Source organism: Mirounga angustirostris, unplaced genomic scaffold (genome assembly GCF_029215605.1).
Source record: "Mirounga angustirostris isolate CCGP_5_RB_7025 unplaced genomic scaffold, mMirAng1.0.hap1 SCAF_12, whole genome shotgun sequence".
Classification (NCBI taxonomy): domain Eukaryota; kingdom Metazoa; phylum Chordata; class Mammalia; order Carnivora; family Phocidae; genus Mirounga; species Mirounga angustirostris.
Genome location: NW_026991720.1, coordinates 40,742,860 through 40,764,453, shown reverse-complemented (window position 1 = coordinate 40,764,453; position 21,594 = coordinate 40,742,860). Strand labels below are relative to the sequence as shown.

General features: G+C 40.2%; 1 protein-coding gene across 1 annotated transcript in view; it reads right to left on the bottom strand.

Moving 5' to 3' along the window:
- Positions 1 to 21,594, bottom strand: part of AOAH (acyloxyacyl hydrolase) — a 166,932-nt gene that overhangs the window by 43,574 nt on the left and 101,764 nt on the right. Inside the window, exon 13 of the mRNA XM_064575047.1 lies at positions 5,962 to 6,044. Within this exon, the coding sequence (XP_064431117.1) occupies positions 5,962 to 6,044 (83 nt within the window). The remainder of the gene's footprint in view (positions 1 to 5,961; positions 6,045 to 21,594) is intronic.

Genomic DNA, 21,594 nt, shown 5'->3' with positions numbered 1-21,594 from the left:
GTGATGTGTAGAAGCAACAGTTGAACAGCCATTCAGGAGGGAGCCCGGGGCTGAGCTCGTAGCCGTCATAGATACGATGTTCCCTGCCCTTCTCTTCCCCCCTCTCCCCTCCCTCGGCTTCTGCTCCAGGGCCCGCCTCCTCGATCTGCCCAAGAATCTCTTCCTTCAACCCTTTGCTCCACTCCCACCTCCTGCTTAGCCTTCCCAGCACGTTACCATGAATACAAATTTCATATGCTGCCCTGAACTTTGTCCCTTTTCTCTAGTTCCTCCAGTCTGCTAGATTCTCTCCCATTCTCCAGATGGTTTAGCGCAAGCTTAAAGAAGGGGGCCAGCAAGAAGTTCTTGGAGTGGGGGGGCCATGGGGAGAAGTGGGGCTTCAAACTCCAGGGACTTTGAGGCGGGGTTGGGTAGGTGAGCCTGGAACACGTGCACTTTGGCCATGTGTTAAAATCCCCCATGTTTCTTATCTATGCACTTCCCGCTAGTCCCCTGCTCTCACTCCTGGTGCGTGGGTGAGCGCCTGGGTGCACAGAGAGGGGTGGCCTCACACCCTATGGGAGATTGGGCCTGGAGAAAAAAACTCCTGTAAGCACTTCTGACTTTCTGAAAACAAAACAACCCAAAAGAGGTGTTTACACTAAGGTTGCGCTACACCTGCAAAAACAAAATGAGGAAGGCTGCCAGGGAAAAGGACATTCCAAGCCAGTGAAGTCTCCTTTGGAGGCCCCTAACCCGTCAGTCAGAGCGCCCTCCCCTGCAGGCTGTGTGCCGCGGGCCAAGGGGGGCTCAGGGGCTGCCATCTGATCTGCTTGCCTCCTAAAGCTGACGAGTCTTGTTTATTTTAGAAGTGGGTGACTCGTGAATTTTTATTTACTTAAAAAGACATATTGAATACCCCTTTAACATTTTTTCTTATACCCTTTGTTTTAAAAATGAAGTGTAATCCTGCCAATGGTGGCTTTTGCCCACCATGGAAGTTGGCAAAGGATTACTGTGTGTGCTTTTCTTCTCTTCAAAGGTTGAATGTAATTCCTGAAAGGCATTTGGGCTTAAAAGAAAGACTGTGTTGGGTTGACGAGTCCCTACTACGCGCAGCAGAGGCTGAGTATGCTGGTAGTACAAATATGGGTCCCCCGGGGCTCGTGCTCACTGTCACACTGGGAAGTCAGACTTAAGCAAGAAACTCAGCTACAAGCCAAGTAAAGGGTGACAGCAGGGGCAGCAACAAAAGGCTTGTGGGATGGGGCAGGAGGTTGGCTCTGCTGGACATGTGAACAAGGGGCAATGAGGTCAGGCAAGGACAGTGAGGGCTGAATAAAAGCTAGCATTCACCAAGTCTTCACTGAGCATGAGGCCCTAAGGCCCAATCCTAAGGCCCCCCAAAATGGACCATGCAGCATGGGTATGGGAGGTGGTTTTGGGGTCCGTGATTGTCTCACTGGACTCCCAGCTGGATACTGACTGGCATTCATACTTCTAGGTCTAGCCTCTGAGAGGGGATCATCTTCGAAACCCCTCCTCTGCTTCTCTTCTTGTAGCATGTTCTAGAACTCCCAGCTCAGCCAGTCAAGGCTTGATCTCCAGCCTCTCCCACCCCACAGCTTCCATCCCTTGCCCCACCCATCCTCAAGGGTCCTCAGCTGCCCCACCCTCAGCTCTCACTCCCCCCCACCCCCATCCTGCCCTAGCCCTGCTTTCCTCCAGCCTTGTAAGGGGAGCCTTAATCTGCCACCCAGGCTGCACTCGGTTCCCATTCCCCAGGGCTCCCTCGCAGTCCACCCATTTCTCCTCTGGCCCTGGCCCCAACTCCCCTCAGTCAATCTCAGACCTGCTGTTTACCAGGCTCCATCATTTCCCACTCCTATCCTTAACCCAGCCTTTTCCTCCCAGAGGGAGCCCTCTTTTTCTGTCAGATTCTCTGGGTCCAGCTGGCTGCCCCTCACCCATTCCCATTACCTCCCTGCCCACTGCTGTCTCGAGGGGCCTGGAAACCCAACCCTAGGTGACCCCTCTTTCTGTCCTTGCACTCTGGGAATAACAGGCCTTCCCATCATGGATGTCTTTTAAATGTGTTTTTGTGTTTTCAAATCTACTTTTTTTTTTTTTTTTAAAGGAACGCTTTACATTGAAACAGTGATTTTTTAAAAATGCTGAGGAAATAATAGGACAGGTGGTAGGCGGAGCTAGCAATGATGACGGACATTGAGGAAACACTGCATTTTTCCCATTCAACCTATAATAGCCCAGGGAAGGTCAGGTATGGCCTGTTATTATCCCTACGGTGCAAAGTGGGCCCCATCTGGGGTTTGTGATGAATTCTACAGTGTCATGTGATGTAGTTTAAACATTGGCTTTATTGAATAAGGGGCAAACTTACGAGGCAGGGTTTGCTCCTGGAACCCCATAATCAGACTGACTTTGGGTGCAGCCTTTTCTCTCAGCAAAATAGGGTGAAGGCGGCCCACTGGAGCTAGCTTGTTGTCTAGGCGACCCAGAATGACATCCCGGGTCACTTTTGGCAGTTCTGTTCATCGAACAATGACCCCCATTTTATAGATGCAGAGACAGGCCAGAGAAATTAAGTGATTTGTCCTAGTCACACACCCATTCCAGCGCCTAAATTCAAAACCAATCTACTAGTTTACATGGCAAAGAAAAGGAGAAGATTTTATGAAGTAACAAGAAGGGGAAACCTCTGTGGTCTGCTCTCTAGGCCTCGCTTTGCATCTGCAAGAAGTGAGGTGACATTGTGTGAGGACCCAGCCAACCACGAGGGGTTTTGACCATTTCCCCCTTCACTACATAGGCCCCTCCGCTTGGGGCCCTGGGGGCAAGTTGGAAGCTACAGGAGCTGCTGTGAACAATCTTCTTTGCTAATTGTAAAGATTTAGCAGGAACCTTGCTATGCCTAACCCCCATGCTGGAGAATTAATACCCAAATTAAAGATGACTTTGACATTTTACATTTTAAAATGCTCTATAATCACTGGCAATCACTGGACCAGTGGTTCACAGCAGAGGGACCGATAGACGTTTTCCAGATCTTGTATATAAACATCAAGATGAAAATAAGAGCTGTTTCTTTAATTCTCACTGTACAGTTTTTAAGAAAGTCTTTAATATTCTATTCAACTCTTTCTTCTCTTTCTCCTTTCTGTCTCTCTTCACCCATCCCTCTCTCACTGGTTCTGAAACGTAAGTGTAGCCATAAATATGCAGGGCAGAGAAGGCTGACTTTTTCTATATCCCACAAACACCTTGGGGAGTAATTGAAATAACTTGGCACGGCTAGTCAGGTTACATGCTGCATAATATCAAAAGAAAACCCACAGTGAGGAAAAGCAACAGCAAGTAGGAAGAAGGGCTGGAAATAAAACTAGAACATTAAATAATGAGTAATTATGAGAAACTAAAACAACAGCAACAACAACAATAAAAACCCTCTTAGAATTATAACCTTAGAAAAAGAGTCAAGAAGCATCCTCATAGAAGTTATACTAGATGAAGTATACATTCTAGGTATTTCTAAGAATTGCAAATTTAAAGAAAAGGAAGGAGCTCATTCCCTCCCCGCCCTTATACTCCAGCAGCACTTCGTTAGACATACGGAAGGCACAGGTTTTGATCTCATTCTGACATGCATGTTTTTTCATGATTAGGCTTCCCTCCCATCTCTTTTTTCCCGTTTTATCTCCACAATCTGAATTTTAAAGGAATGCTGTCAAGACAGCATACCACAAAAGGGAGAAATGTCTACTACAAATTGCACTTTGTACTTTTTTGGAGTATCTTCCTTTGGTCTTTTTGATTTTACAAAAGATCTCTGTATTTGTTGTGGGTAGAAAGTAATGTTGAGTTGACATGTCTGGGTCTTGTGAGGAGCGAAATGCTGGTGTCCTAGGCACAGGGAGAAAGTAGCTTATAGCCTGTGTTTCCAGCAGAATCCTATTGCTTATTCTCGCCCTCACCTGACACCCTCGGCTATGGGATCTTGGGCAAGCCCTTCACTGTTCCTACACTCAGTTTCTTTCTAGGTTTTTTTTTTTTTTTAAGGTTATTTCTATGTAAAAATAAAATCTTCAGAAAACAGAAAAGTAAAGAAAAAAAAGAAGTAATCATCCACAATTTATCCATCATGATTTTGGTGTATTTTCTGTAGATCTTATGTACATCTGATTTCTCCTTTTATTTTAAAAAACATAGTAGAAATTAAGCTGTACCGTCCAACTTTATATCCTGAGTTTTCTTTTGGCAGTGTTTTGTCCTTCTAAATAAAAAAATATGGACTCTGAACCATCATTTTCTAGAGCTGCATGATATTCAACACAGGCATTTCTGTTTTTTGTTTTTTACAGTTACATTGACAGAAAGCATTTGACAGCACTGGGGCTGTTTGATTATCTCACTGAAGGAAAAGAGAAAGTGCAAGGGCTGCAGTTCACTTTACATCTATGATGATTCATAGCCAGGTTCAATTCTAACTTTCCACTACATTGTCCGATATGTTCATACGCAGAGAGGTGAGGCCAATCTCTTTCTGTAGATCACCTCAGATGACAGACCAGTGACTGGAGGAGTACCTTTGTTGGTGTCTGATTGTAGTAAGACAAACTGGTTACAAATTCTGGCCCTGCAATTTTCTGTGATCTTAGGCAAGTTTCTTGGTTTCTGTATGTCTCTGTTTTCTCAGCTGTAACAGTGTGGATATCATGATAATCCCTCAATTCCAAGAAATACACTTTAACACGTTTGATATGAGGTTGAATGCTGCAATCAATGTGTACGTTGTATATTCTTCCTTTTTCCTCCCTCCACACTCCCCAGACCTATTATAATGAGTGGTATCTTAGAACTGAAGAAATATAGTAATACTTGCCTTACAGTTTATTGAAAAACATCAGCTGAAATATTACACTTAAAGTATTTTTAGCACTTGATAAGAGAGTAATAAATAGCAGCTATTATTTTATTAGTAAGAAAACTTACATCGTTCTTAGAATAGTAGAACATTTATTCTGTATAGAATACTTATTATAAGACACACATTATTTGCAGATCATATATTCAGTTAAAACTTGAACTGCTTGGAAAATGCCTTAGCACTCTTGTTAATTAGAGATGGCATGGGGATAGCACATAGGTTTAACTTTATGTGCCAAGTCTAATCTGATGATGATGATTGTCAGATGTGCTGTGTTGTATGAATTGCTGAGGCAGAATCTGGGTGTAGCAGACAAGAGGGCCAAGGCTGATTAGCAATATCTTAGGGAGATATGGCATCACACACCCTAAGTGTCCGCCATCTCTGCATTATGGTGACCCAAAACATTATCTGGTAATTCATTCGGCATTAGCCCGACATTGGTTTCTCAATCAGGAGTTTCACTGAAATCTTGTGGCAGTGGGCTGCCTCTGGGTCCAAGGTGGGAGCTGAGAACCACATAAGTAAGAAGCAAGCCCAGAGGACACTTATGTCCTGGGAAACATGGGAAGCTGATGGAGACCTGCAAGTCTCCACAACACTCTGAAAACGCATTCCTTTCCTTAACGGCTTTGGGGATTTCAGCCATAATCAGCCATTTTTCTTAAAATTCCAAGCCTAGTAGAAATGTGGGAGACTTTGCAGAGCCTTTGCAATCACTTTGATTTTGCTTAGCCCTTGTTCTGCTAATGCTTGTTTAAGTCTTGCCTCCTGAGCTTTGAATGCCCTGCACCTTGGCCTTTCTAGAACCTGTGTGGGGGAGGATTGACCGCATCTTGTTCTTGTTCTCCTCTGCTGTGGGTAAGATGCTGTAATCCCAGGGCCCTTCTCTAGAAAGGGTCCTGGTGCTGGGAAAAGGAGACTATTCATTTTATTATGTGGCCCTTGTTATCTAATTCTCAGCTTTTGTGACTCTTATGAAACAAAATCAATCATTAAAAGCACACTGCTGAAGGCGTAAGTGTAAAGCTACATACCATTTCTTGAAATATTCTGGTAGTCTCTGTGATTGCAGTGGTTTCTTTTCCATAATCGAAGGTAAAGAGAGTTTTCTTTAATTCTGAAACAAATATATATGGCATATGAGTATCAGGACACTCACATGATGATGTTCAAAAAACAGGATTTTGTTACGATTTTTCAAAATGGGTGGTTCAAATGAACTCAGAAAAATCAAATTTCTGCAGACATGTTTTCTCTAAACTGTCAGTACACTACTGAGAGTTTTTACAAGAAGCAGTCCTATAAAATGGGTTGCATCAATGTAGTAAGATTAAACTTTTTCTTTTTGTGAAGACCTCCAGAATCATCCCTTTATTTTATTTTTTTAAATTTCAGGCTTTGGTCATGTCCCCAAACCCCAATAATTATTTTATTAATAAAAAAACAAACCCAAGTATGCAGAATAAACTTTTCAAAGTTGAGTTTCTAAATCATCATTGAGTTCAGTTAATTGGTGGCTAAAAATGTGGTTTTGTTTAAACAACCCCATATGCAGAGTCAACCCTTTTTAAACTTTTTACCAAGAGCTGCTATAAGTTTCTTGAGCAATTGGTCCTCTTCAACAAATGTGTCTTTTTTTAATTTTTAATTTGATTAAGTTTCAAATTTTAATTCTAGTAGACTTAATATATAGTGTTAATTAGTTTCAGGTATGCAATACAGTGATTTAACGATTCTATACATTGTTTAGTGATTTTGAACCTGACCTTATACACTTTCTTCTTTCGGTTGTTACGAAGCTGTGGCAGACACTCTTGTTGACTTTCAGATCCATCTCCCCCCTTCATCTTAATAGAAGTTTTTGTAGGGCATAATGATGCCACATGATGACTGCTTTACCCAGCTTCCCTTGCAACTACAAGTGGCCACTTCACTCATTTCTGGGAAATGAGGTAGAAGTATCCAATTTCTGGGAATACTTCTTAGGAAACAATTGGCAAGTGACCCTTGCTCCTTCTTTATCCTTTCTCCATTTTTCTGCCCAGAATAGGCAAGCTGCCATCTTGGACAGTGGGGATAACTTCTATATTGGGAAGGCAGAGGGGTGAGTTGGAAGGACCTTGGATCCTTGAGAACCAGTGGAGTTGAGCTCCCATACCAGAACTGGACTACACATCTCTGAAATTTTACGTGTGAGAGAAATAAACTCAAATATGATCTTATTTTAACCACCCATATGTGGAGTCTCTTTGCTATTTGTAGCTGAATCTAATACTAAATGGACACAGAGTTTAGAGACAAATTTGTGACCAGTATCAGGTTATAACTGCACATACTTTAAGTCATTTTCTTGGCTTCTGTTTGTCCCATCTTTGATTTTCTATCTTCTTTTGCCAAGCTTTAATTTACATATAATTTAATGTTATGTTCTTTATGCTTTTATAGCCTTCTGTAAAATCCTTTTTGAAACAAGACCAGGTAAAGACTAATGAATAATAATTAAACTCAGAAGTATTTGATTACCCCTCAAATGTATTGTATCTTTTCTTCATTATAATAACTTCATATCTCACAACCTTACATAAATCACCATTTGCTTGTGTTACATGAGTCTCATTTATTGTATCAGAGTGCTTTCCAACTGTCTCAGTGCTTCAGAAAGGTAAGCATGTATCAGGTTTAGGCACTGGGAATGCACTGAAAGTAGTCTTTTTGAAGTCTGAGAAAACTAATGATAATATTTTTTGATAGAAGAGCATGATGTCTGAGCAATATTTTAAGTATGGGATTTTTGCTTTGTGGTGGGGTTTTGAGGTGAATGACTTATTTTATTTTTAAAAATCAAACCTACCCATGCACATAGTTTAAAAAAGTCAAATTTGTATTACTTGAGTGATGTTTAACGAGCCCTACTATGTTCCAGACACTCTTCTAGGCACCTGGGTCATATTGGTAAATGAGGAAGACAAAGACCCCTGCCCCTGTATTGTTGACATTCCATCAGGGAAAAAACTAATAAGCATCTTGAATGAACAAATTAGAGAGGATGCTAGAAGGTGGTAAGTGCTATGAAAAAAAAGGGAGGCAGGGGAAATAAGGTTAGAGTGGTTGGAGCAAGCCTCACTGAAAAGGTGAATGTGAACCAAGACAGTTGAAGTATTTATATCTATAAGGCTTGTAGTGATAAACAGTAATCCCGTACTACCTTCCTCTCCCCATTTCTCCATTCCCAGAGACAACTAATTTCAGCCTCAACTGACTGAGTCATTGGGCATTTTCTTTCTTATCTCTAAATAACATACCTTCAAGTCCACTTCTTTATTTGTAGTCTTTGGCATTATCTATTCCCTTCCCACCATCAAGAGGAGGATTTAGCTATTCACAAATGATCAATGATTGCTTTTTCTTCCCTTCCAAATTCTTTTATTTCCCTGAAGTTAATAGCAGCCTTTTGTTTCTTTGCTTATTTTTTTAAGTATTTATCATCAGTTTACTCTCAAATCTTTTACAGTTGTTTGATCCCCTTTCAATATGCTCTATTAGAGAGTTTGTTTATTTATTTATTTATTTTTAAAGATTTTATTTATTTATTTATTTGAGAGAGAGAGAGAGAGAGAAACAGCATGAGAGGGGAGAGGGTCAGAGGGAGAAGCAGGCTCCCCGCTGAGCCGGGAGCCCGATGTGGGACTCGATCCCAGGACTCTGGGACCATGACCTGAGCCGAAGGCAGTCGCTTAACCAACTGAGCCACCCAGGCACCCGAGAGTTTATTTATTTTGTCTTGTGGAAATCTCTCCTGAAATCTCTTGACCTGATTACTCTGGACTTGCTGCCCTCTCACCCTCATGCTCAGTAGATATCCTGGGAGCCCCTATCTTCATCATCCTGGGGATTCTCTTTACCTCTTCCTGACTTAGTAGATCTGTTTTCTAGAAGGCCACATTTTAATTTTTTCTGATGGTGAATGTTTTTAAGTAACTTTTGTAGGATGTGGGGGAAGTAACTTATTTTTTTTTTTATCATTTGTATATCTAAAAATGTTTCTATTGTTTGATTTGGTGAGGTATAAGGTAGGCCCAGAAACACAGCTTACATCATAAGTATAAACATAAATATGGTTAATAAGACTTGTTGGGGAAAAACTTCAAGTAGAGAAGTAATAGTGTTCACTTGGTCCCTGAACTTTCATTATCTTATAGAAAGATGTTTTAGACAGGGCATAGCTAGACTAGACACACCTAGGACACCCTACATATTCTTAGGGGAAGAGTGGTCTGGTGTTTATAAGTCACCATGTAACAATAACAGATTTATGGTATAGGCAATTATTTTGTTAAATAGGAGGCATCCCGAACATGATGAATCAGCTTCTTGCTAAGCAATCAATAGGAAGAAGGAAATAAGCCTCCAGGACCATCAGGGTTTGTCTTTCATTGGCTGGTGTGGTAGATTAGAGATGACCTCGATATCTTCGACACCCCTACCCTTAAATTTTGGCTGTTATGTGACTTTTTGACCAGTAGGGTATGGTAGAAGTGATTCTGTGCCAGTTATGGTCTGGTTTTTAAGATACTTGGCAACTTTGGTCTATTGAAGCCCCGATCCACTATGTAAGAAGCCTGACTATCCAGTTGGAGATACCATGAAAAAGAAGACCCTACAATGGAAGAAGCCATAATGTCCTTCAGTAGGTGAATGGGTAAACAAAACTGTGGTGTATCCATACAATGGACTATTATTCAGCAGTAAAAAGAAGAGAGCTATCAAATCATGAAAAGATATAGAGGAACCTTAAATGCATATTGCTGAGTGAAAGAAGCCAATATGAACAGGCTATATTCTGTATGTTTCGAACTATATGACACTCTGGAAAAGGCAAAACCATGGAAACTGTAAAAAATTAGTGGTTTCCAAGGATTTGGGGAGAGAGAGGAGGGATTAATAAGTGGAGCACAGGGTTTTTTTGGGGGGAGGGGGTCAGTGAAACTCATCTATATGAAAGTATAATGGTGGATACATGCCATTTTGCATTTGTCAAAACCCATGGAAGGTTCTACATAAAGAATAAACCTTTAGGTAAACTATGGACTTTAGTTAAGAATAATATGTAAATATTGGCTCTTCATTTAAAACAAATGTACCACACTAATGCAAGATGTCAATAATAGGGGAAATTGAAGAAATGAGAGAGTATATAGGAATGCTGTATTTTCTGCTCAATTTTTCTGTAAATCTAAAATTGCTAAAAAATTAAAGTCTATTAAAAAAAAAAGGCCCTCTCTGGAAAGAAAGAGGGACCCAGCTAAACTGAGTCTTCTAACTGCCTTTTCCTAGGCACCAGTTATGTGAGTGAAGCCATGTGGACCCTCTAATCCAGCCACTAGGTGAATACCATCGAGTAACTATGGTCAATGTCACATGGAGAGGAGGAATTGGACAGCCAAACTTTTCCTGAATTCCTGATACACTAAACTGTGAGATATAAAGAAAATGGTTGCTGTTTTAAGCCACTGAAGTTTGGAGTACTTTGTTACACAACAATAGATAACCAGAACAGATGGTTATAGAATTCTAGGTTAAAATCATTTTCCCTCAGAAGTTTGAAGGAATCAGTTCATTGGCTCCTAGCCTCCTAGTGTTGTTGTCTGAAGCTATTCTGTGCCTCGATCCTTTGAAAGCCTACGGTAGCATCTGTTCCAAGAGTTCTGAAATGTGATGACAGGCTTGGTGTGGCTCTATTTTCATTCACAGTCTTAGTCACTGATGGACCTTTTCAACTTGGAAATTCATGTCTGTCAGTTCTCAGAGATGTTCTTCAATTATTTCATTGATGATTTCTTTCTTTCTTTTTTTTTTCTCAGAACCCCTATTATTTGTATATTGGGTCAGTTGGGCTCTGGTCTTCTGATCTTCCTAGTTTTTCTGCCCTATTTTCCATATCTTTGTCTTTTGCTCTATTTTCTGGAGGATATCCTCAAATTTATCTTTTAATCCCTTTATGAAAGTTATCTGATGCATAATTTCCAAGTGACCCTTTTTGTTCTTTGAATATATTTTTAGTTTTAGCATAACCTAATTACATGAATGAAACCTCTTATCTTTTTGAAGATATTAATTCTAGTTATTTTTTATAAATAGGGTATCAATTAGAGTCTAAGAAAAACATTTTCTTCCTTAGAAAATAGAGCAATAGTTTGTTTTCTTGAAGTTCCTTTTTCTCTTTTTGTGTTGTCTTTCACATTCAAGGTTTCCCTCAGATGTCTGATGATCCTGGAATGTTTGTTGGCTTATATTTAAAAGTGGAAACTGGTTGAAAACTTAAAAGCTGATTGGAAAATGGACCCCTGGGTGTGGCTTGTTGACTATGTCCTCACCGTAGCTATGGACCGGTGGGGACTTTCTCAGGGAAACCCTGCTGTCCGTGTCTGGAGCTTTCCTCCCTGGGATGTGAAGATTCCCCTGGGAAGGATCTTCTGGTCTTCAGCTGGCTTGCCAGCACTCTGGAGCTGGTTGTCTGCATTCAGCATGCATGTGTTTTAGTGGGTACTCCTCTCCTCACTTATGTCTAGTGTCCCTCAGTCCAGAAGCCTTTGATTTTAGCATCTCCAGAGAATAATAAACCTCTAGTCTTAACACCAGAGTAAGGGGAGGCAGCTGCCCAGCTGTGTAAAGTTGGGAAAGAGTCTAAGGATCTAACTGCTTTTTCAGCAATCTTTCAGCTGACACTAGTTTTTACCCTCACCTCCATTTCTAGAGCTACCATATGTAGTCGATTCCCAAGTCTTTTGGGGGATACAGTGTAAACTGGGTTGCTTCTTGACATTCCCTCCTACTGGCTTATGATGCAGCTTTCTGAGTCGACTAGGTTAGTTATCTCCTGTCCTGCTTTCTGGATTCCAACATTTTGTGGCTGATGGCTCTTCCTGTTCTCTCTGTCCTTGTAGACCAATTCATTTACTGTCATTTTAGTGGGGTTTCTCAAGGGAGAGAAGTAAACGCTTTGTTCAATCTGTTATCTTACCCAGAAGCCTGAAACGAATATACTCTGCATCATTTATGCCCTCTGCCTTGACTATTTTATTATATTTTGAAAAAGCAGATGGGAAATGGACATTAGATCTGAGTTCAATGCTAAAATAATTTCACGGTCAATTAGGAGGGGTTATTGTCCTTTGGGAAAGTAATTGTTACCAATATTTAGTCATGAATGTATGTTTGATAATTCTAAAAATGGAATTTATGTACCAAAATACTGTTTTGCTCATGGCCTGCTCATGAAGAGTAAATAGTGTAGATATTAATATTATAGATAGTTAGTTGCATCTTTCTTTACAAGAATACAAAATCTTTGCCAGCCGGTGAATAGTTTCATTAATATTTCTGACCAGAAATATTATGTAGAATTTTGAGATTAAGGTTTTGTACTAGGCACTAGAAAACATTTCACATAATCAAAGATAATGTTTTCTTTCATCCCACCTCGAATACATAATCCTTCTTATAAATTCTAGGGATTGAATTTCTCATGGAGTGCTCAAGAATCCAGAGAAGACAGAAAAATCAATATAATATTTTGAGAAGCGTGTAGTACGATATTTTTGAGATGCTAACAAATTGAGAAGAATGCTTGATGGAAAGTCATCTGTATACAAGGTCAGTTGGATTTGAATTCATAGGAGAAACCAAGGATACTGTGCATAGTAAGGTTAACTGTGATGACCTCTCTGGTTTCGAATCCCCACTCCTCTCACTCCCTAACCCTAATTGGACACAGGTTTCTCAGTGTGACCTTTTGTTTCTCCCTTTTCCCTCTGTTGTACATTCAAGCCAAGTCCAATGGGCTGGTAGAAGAGGTAATAGTTTAGTTTGAGGGATGCAAAGGAGGAGTACTTGAAATACTTGAAGGTTCTCTTCTTTCCACTTTCCCCATTGCCTAAGACACTGGTGTCCTCAACCTACAAGGCTGGCTTGGAAGCATGCCATGTGAAAGTTCCACTTTGACCAGCTCTGTCTACTGTAGGGCATTTCATGTGAGGACACACTATCAGCTTTTGATTTCTAACACCAAAATTCAAAATAGGGAACTCTCCTACAGAATGTGTACTGGTTGCTTTCCCCGCTGTGGGTTCAGGTAGCAGACAAAAACACTTTCTCTGAGCGCCTCCCAATGACCTGCCACCCCCATGCCATTTCACGATGAAGAAATGGAAAACAAACAAACAAACAAAGAATAAAACCAAGAATGATCTTCAAGCATGATACTAATTAACAGGGTTGATTTAGAACTGAAAAAAAAATCATCCCCTCCTATGCTGACTCAAAGCAGAACCTTTTCAGAGAGAGGCATCAGAACAGTTTCCCAATAGACTTAGCATGTCAGAGGTTTTGGGGGTAGACCAAGTAGGATATCATGCAAGCAACAGTGGTGTATCAGGGCCTGGTGAAGTTTCTGAGGCGATTTCTGACTCTCTGCAGAGCATTGCTAGTTTGGGTATACATTCTGACACCCTAATTAAGTTGCATCATAGGGAATAAGACACACAAAAAAGACCAGGGCATGGAAGAATAGCAGCAGGGTCAAGGAGAGAAAAATGGTAACATCTGATGTGAAGGGTTAGGGCAGGAGAGTGAATTAGGATAAAATTGAATAATTTAGAGACTGGAACGGCTTTATCCAGGGACTGCTACTGCTAGAAATTTTAAGAAAAGTGTGGGGAGTTTTCTTTCTGATGTAGGTGGAAGTCAGACCAGCATGGGGCCAGGGAGATGGCTTAAAGAACTTTTAGAATTCCTTCTAGTCCTTTGATACCAGATCCCTGTGCAACCTCTAATTCACCACATCACGGAACAACCAAGATTTCAGCCTCAGAGACAACTGAACATGCAGAATTCGACTCACTGTGTATTCAGAGAGACTGGCAATGGGCTAATGAGGCAGGGGTGTGTGTAGGGGTGAGGATGGCTCTAGAGGAGGTCCTAGGAGTTCAGATATGAAAAGATTAGTCAGACAGCATGATAGATTTTGAATCTGGAGCAGCAAATAATACAGGGAAATAGACTTCATGGGCCTTGTGTTCAATAATTCATGAGCTACTGTACTCAGACAAGGCTTCTTACCTGTTAAGTTAACCTCCCACTAAGATTCCTCCCTCTGTCCTTCTCAGAGCCTGGGGCAGTGATAACTGTTTCCCTCCTGGCTTTTTCTTTTTCTTTTTTGGCCTCAGATTTGATTCTAGGCATAAACATTAAACTATGATAAAACAGAGATATAAGGTGTGGACACTTATAAAGGTAAAAAGATCACTTGTGATGCACAAAAGATGGTTTTAATAATCTAAACAGCATTTCTCAAAGGATGCTGTGAAACACCAGGTTCTTGAGATGTATCTTTCTCATAAAATATACACACATACACACAGAGAAGGAGAGAGAGAGGGAGGGAGGGAGGGAGGGAGAGAGAGATTCTACATAGTTCTGTGGTCAAATAAGTAAATGAATTTAGGAACTGTTCCATATTAAACCTTGGAGATATACCAAGGTTGTTTTTTTTTTTCCCCCTTATTAAAGGCTCTTATTAGTCTTACACGGAATAAAAGTGTTTCTCCTTATTCAAACCGGCATTTCCAAAACTTAGTTGACCTAGGAATCTTTTGAAAAATGTGTGTGACAGCTTGTGGAACTAGCCTTTCACAGAACAGTGTTTGGAGAATATTGATGAATTATTTCTATCTGTATGTGAGCATGGAGATGGCCTAAAATCTCAGGTTCAGTTGGTTATAGGAATCCTGTTAGAGAAATTTGGAGGTTTTCCCTTTGCTTTGATCAATCTAGACTGCACAATTTTTCATTCTGGACAAAATTTTACATCGAGGCTTGACTCATCTATAATTGACCAAATTCACTTGTAGCAGATCTCTCATTTGTTTTATTCCTTCTACCTGGCTACTGAATTGATATTTTACTTGAAATTCACTACCTCCAACTTGTTGATCATGTGGTCATTTTTACATTTTAATGAATTGTGCTAATCTCTTGTAGAATATTTATTACAGAACACACTTAGTAGTCCAATGGCTTAAGTTACATTGATTTATTTTTACATGCATCACATCATGCAGCTGGTGATTCGATTCATGCTGTTTATATTCCTCCTCCCTTATCCCTAGCATTTTTTCTGAAATGTTAATTCCTGCAAATCTGATTTGATTTAGGCAATCTGAGAAAATGCAAGGGAAGGAGGCTTGTAGATTGGAAAGCAATCTACAAATGTAAAATGATAATCATTATGAACCTATTTAGTAATTCTTCTACTGAGTACCTTCTAAAGGGGTCACATAATGTGTCAGGGGCTAGGGCTATGGAACAAAGTCAAGCCAATTTCTGTACTCAAGATGCTCAGAGTCTGGTATGGGGCTGGGTGGAGAGGAAAAACAATAAAGAAACAGTTATGACAAGTGAGGTGACATTGGTACTGAAGAAGCACAATAGGAGTACAGGAGAGAATCATCCAGTTAGACGGGGAGTTGGCATGAGGAGCCTGTCTAAAGGAACTGACTCCTAAATGGTAAGTGTAAAAGCATGAACAAAGGGTAACTAGATAAGACAAAAGCGAATTTGTAAATGCTCCTGAAAAGATGCTCAAACTCACTAGTGACCGGGAGGCTACATATTAGAACAACAATAAAACATTGTTAGATTGGAAAAAATGAAGAAAGTGGGCAATATTCGGTATTGGCAAGGATGTGGGGAAACGTGTTCTCATATGCTATTTGTGGGAATGTAAATTGGAATAGCCTTTTTGGAGGGATGATGAAAAATTAAGAATGTATTCATTTGGAGTTAGCCATTTTTTCCTAAAGATATCCTCACATGGTTTCATAAAGAGAACTGGAGAATGTTCATTATGGCATTATTGGGTGTAATGAGGATTTGGAATGGACTGTCCATCCGTAAGAGAACAAAACAACCCTACTATGAAATACCATGCAGAATTGCACAAGAATAGAAAATGCTTCAATAAGTATTGTTAAAGCAAAGCATTAATTTACCATGTTATGCACAGTATAATGTTACTTATGGGGGAAATCCCAACGAAATATTTATTTCTTTGTATACAGATTTACACATGTAATCACACAGAAGGAATCTGAACAAAATCACACTAAATTGATAACAGGACTTTCTCTTGGGAAAGAGGGTGAAATTGGGGGAAACCTTTGACTTTTTACTTTACATACCTCAGTATTTTTTGTAAGATGAAAATGTACTCATGATTTGAGTAGTTAAATTAAAAAGTGAAAATTTAGAAATGAGTAGAGTCAAGGGAGAAGTTGTTGCAGGTGGAGAGATTTGTCAGTGTATGGCAGGAAGAGTCCTTGGCTAGGAGCCATAGCGTCCACAGATGGTCCTTCCTGCCCATCCCTGCCCGACACTGCACCCCTTCTTGCCTTCTCCAGGACCTGGTTCCTTCCCTCATCCACCTTTCTCTCTTTGTTGGATCTTCCTCTCACTAAAAGCATGCTGTAGGAGTTCTCATGTAAAAAAAATGTCTCCCTGATCTTTTATTCCCCACCAGCTATCACCCCCTTTCTCTGTTCCCTTTAATAGTGAAACTTGTTAAATGAGTTGTTGATGCTCACTTCCTTCATCACCTCCTGGAAACTACTCTCAGCAGTCAGGTTCCCATCTCTGTCCAAGGAGACATTTCTGGCCAATCTCCCCTGCTCACCACCCCGCATGCCCAGTGCTCTTTCTCCATCCCCATCCTCCTCTGCCTCTGGCAGCATTTGGCTGAAAAGGCACTTGTCCTTTGGAAACATTTTCTTGGTCTGTAGGATACTGAACCCTTCTAGTTTTCTCTCCACTTCGAGAACTATTCCTTTATCTTCTCTTCCCAAACCTCTGCATGTTGGCATCCCCCAGCCTCCATCCATGGCCACATTTCTCTTTCACACTCATTCCGGCACAGAGGTTCTCAATTTGTTGCTCTCAGAACCATTTTATTCTCTTCAAATTACTGAGGAACCCAGAGAGCTTTCTTTATGTGATTATAGCTGTCAGTATTTATATGTTAGAAATTAGAACTTAGAAATTTGAAAGCATATTTAATTATTAACTCATTAAAATAATAAACCCATTACATGTTAACATAAGTAACATTTTTTTTTCTGAAAAAATATATTTTCCAACCCTTCCTCCAATTAGTGAGAAAAATGGCGTCATTTTACAATTTTGCAAATCTCCTTAGTGTCTGACTTTAATAGAAGACAGCTCTGTTCTCATCTCTGCTTCTGCATTAAATCTGTTGTGATATGTTATTTTGATGGAATTATATGAAGAAAATCTCATCTTAAACACACATGTAGCTGGAAAAGGGAGTAACATTTTAATATCTTTTTTAGATAAGTATGGATAGCCTTCTTTGATTCTATACCAAAACTTGAGACGTATTTTCTTAAAGATTGATTAGTTGCAATGTAGAGTCTGAAAATATACCAATGAACTTTTTTTGCACCACATTACATTAAAATGCATTGGTCTATCTTGTACTTTGAGTGGATTTTTTACCCATGCATGGTTTTACATATCATATACTGGTCATTTAGAAAATATTGGCTGAGTTACGCGGGTATTCTAAATGTTGATACATTTTATGATATAATATTGAAAAATCATATTTGTTCCTTGCACTATATATCTATTAGAAAGGTTTTGAGTATTAGGAAGATGTCAAGTTCATAAGAGAAAATGCAAGTTTTCAAAAATTCAGAATTTTCTCCGAAAGCTCAAATTTTATGATTAACAATCAATAATGTCAGTTGTTTTCCTTGAAGTTCCCTCATTTCAGATACAATATCTGCCACATATCCAATCTGAATCCCTATAATTTATTTTCTAGTTCTTTTCAGTAAAACTGGTGTTCCATGAAAAAACTGACTGGAGTGGACTTTAGCTCTCAACTCCTTTACGCAAGTGTTTTCCTTAAGACAATCATATTTTATTATGCAGCAAAAGTGCTTTATGTATATCTCCCATTTCATCAGATGAAAGTATTAAAAAATCATGTATATGCTTTAATAAAATTAATGTTTCTGCTTCATAGATGAACTTTTCAGGGGAAGATGTCCCCCTCTTTTTTAAAACCAGGACCGTGTAGAGGTGAAGACCACAGTTACTACTAATATAGTTTGGTGCCACCGCTTTGATTCATGCTCAGATGTCAGCACCTTCACCCACCGCTGCTCTTGCGCATCAGTATAAATGGCTGCACAGCATGAAAGACAAATGCTGTTTTAATTCTGTTGTGAAAATGGTTTTTACCTTGTGGATCCCCTGAAAAGGTCTGAGAGACCCTCCTCCCAGCAGTCCACGGACCACACTTGGAAAAGCACTGATGTAGACCACACTCCACTATAATCAGCCTCAGCTAACTTCAAATGACCAACTCTCCAGCTAATTATTTGTTTTGCAAAGTATAATTATAAGACGGCTAATCATTGGCACTTACATCACATGTAATTTTTGAATAATGGATTTAATAAGGTTATTAAGCTCATTAGTGTTTAGTACTTACAGGTCTTTTTTTAAAACATGAAATTAGGTTAGCAAATCTTAGCTGCAAATCCCTTCTCTCCAATTTTCTGTTTTTAACACCCCAAGTGACTTGGTTTGGAATTATACACTGCTTTTCAAAATTGTTCTCTCATATAATGTCTATTGGGTTGGAGAGAATAGATAACCTTTAACACTCAGATTCTAGGACACCTCTCATCAAAGATGTGTGTTTAAATGTCCTTGAATAGCATTACTGTGCCACTTTTCACAATAGCTATGTCTATTCTTTCTAAGCATGTGCTATGTTTCTGGCCCCAAATAGCAAGTCTAAGCCAGAGGCAGAGGGAGCAACATTTACTCTAGAAAATTCCATGTAGTTTGCACCCACTTATGTTGGCCCACTGATCTCACTCTTACCTTCCTGCCTAATATAACTTTGGTAAATGCTCTTGGCTCTTTTGGCTTTCATGATTTTTTATGGCTAACTTCATCTTCTTTTTTTAAAGTTCTGATTGCTACCCTGTTTTTCCTCTCAGTCCCCTCTGCCTTCCAGCTTTGAAGGACTTCTCTACCATTTAGCCCCAGCCTGCAGAACTCTACTGACTGGACCATCCCTGGCCCCACTTTCAGAAGGGGATTTGGACAACCATAAAAGCTCAGGATATATGCAGTTGGGTTCAAGTGGTTATTTTTGTTAAGGGTTTGGAGTTATCTGTTTCCCTTTCTGAGGTTTGCTTGGAGGAAACAGTACCCACAAAAGACAATTATGGAGTGCCACTTTAACGAATAGATGGTCCAGCACCCAGTACCACACAGTGCGGGGCTTACTATGCAAGGGTTCAGACTTTATGGCACAGCAACGCTGGCCCTAGAGAAACATGGTTCCTAGAATGTTTCAGGCTCTGATCCATTAAATCAGCCAGGTCTTTCTTGTCTGAAGGCACAGCTAGTTAAGGGGTGGAGAAAAACATATTTGGTGGGGAGATGCAGCAGCATATTTTCCTACCAGCTTCCTCCAATGCTTCTAAACCAAGCAGCATCATAAGGTAGGTTGTGGACTTTAACAGCACATTGCCCTGTAGCCACTAAACTTGAACACTGGGGAGAACTTCAGAGATGGCTAGGTACAACTCAACTTCAACATATAAATGAGGTCCAGGGATGCTCTCTATTCCACTGAGGGCCATACAGAACCAGAACCTTGTACCTGTAAATACAGTTTTCCTCCTACTTCATCACACTGACTCACAGGGCTCTGGAATTTTAAGTATTGCTTGTAAATTAGAAGTCCTTCCTGAGTTTTGGTATTGTTTCCCACATTTCCACATGTGTTATGGGGCCTTGGGTTCTTTACCTTAAATAGGATTTTTCTCTTACATTAATTGCTTTTGAAGGTGATCTGAACATGAAGTACTCTTTTTAATCTTTAGAAAAATACCTTTTTCTTCTTACTCACAGTTATAGTTTTCCTTCCCAATGTTAGTTACTGTTGGGTTCCCAGCCTCCAAACTACCAGCCTCACAAGGTGGGTTTTTTGTTTTTTGTTTTTGCCTTTGAATCACTCAGTTGCTTTCTGAATCACATTGGGAAGACAAAAACAAAAACAAAAACAAAACCCCGCATGGTTTTAAAAGATACTGCTTTTTGAATTTTCTGGACCCTGAGTGTCAAGAGAACAGATTTTTGTTAATATAGACTCAACTGAAGGATATAAAGATTTGTGTTTTGTTTTTGTTTTTTTTTGAGAGAGAGAGAACATGTACTAGCAGTGGGGGAGGGGCAGAGGGAGAGGGAGAGAGAGAATCTTAAGCAGGCTCCACACTCAGCATGGAGCCAATGCAGGGCTCAATATCATGACCCTGAGATCATGACCTGAGCTGAAACCAAGAGTCGGATGCTTAACCAACTGAGCCACCCAGGGACCCCAGAATGTAGATTTATAAAAGTAAGGGGTTGTGTTTGTCTTTTAATGCATGCATGTAATTTCAATTAGTTCCATTTATCTTATAAAAAAGATACGAAATTTTGAGGGGTGAAGGGTATATTGGAAAAAGAAAAGGAAAGCAACCATTTTCTCTCCCAAACTTCATTCTTTTGCTTTCAAAGGTACATTTTCCAAAGAACATTGTTAATACACAAAGCATGAGGCCGATCACAGATAATAGGAAGCACTTTCTACAGATCCAGGTGAACAGAGAAAGCAATACACTCTATCCTGCGCTGATAAGCATTTGGACTCAAAAGGACATTTGCTCAAAATGCCTGTGGAAGCTGCCTACATGGCTCACAAATGCTGCTTCTGGGTCAATAGTTTTTTCACTTGCCCAATTTCACCAGAAGAGGATCTTCATCATACTCTAATCTTTAATATTTTTTACACACTTTACAAATCTTCATTCTTTTAAGAAGGAGATTGGCCCAGCATAGATTATCTGCAGGTATAATTTGCATGAGATTATAGAGATAATTTAACAGGACCTCCTGCTGGGGGCGGGGGTGGGGGGTGGGTGGGGGACACACATCCTGAATGGTGACACACAGTGGGTATCATGCTACTGTGTCTGCCTACGGGGGGAATCCACGGCAACTCAAGATTCCAGACAGAGAATTTCCTTTTCTATCAAAAGGAACTGAATATATTTTTTCTCATTCCAGCTGGGTGGCAGAGAACACAGGCATAGCATACAGAAACAGGTGGCAAAAAGAGACAACTAGATAACCTGGGGTCCCACAAACAGAGAGAGGAAAGCTCCATCAGGGTAGGTGACCCTACAGCACACCAGTGGGGGTGCACACCTCCTTAGAAACAACAGATAAGGATGGTACTCAGAGTTAACACTGAGGGGGCTGCCCAAGCAGACTGAGTTTTTATAAATGGCAACACAGAGTCTCACACAAGAAGGTGCAAAGTCAGCATAGACTAGCTCAGGATGGGGGTGAGGTTCACATAAAACACACCTAGACAGTCACTTCCTTTGTGAGATGGTGTCAGAATGTCTCTGCACAATCCTTATAAGGATTATAACCCATGAGTGTCTGAAAACTGGCAACTTTCCTCTCTCTTTCTCCACACTGCCTTTCTCCTAAGAAAGATCTGGCTGCCTGCTGGACTC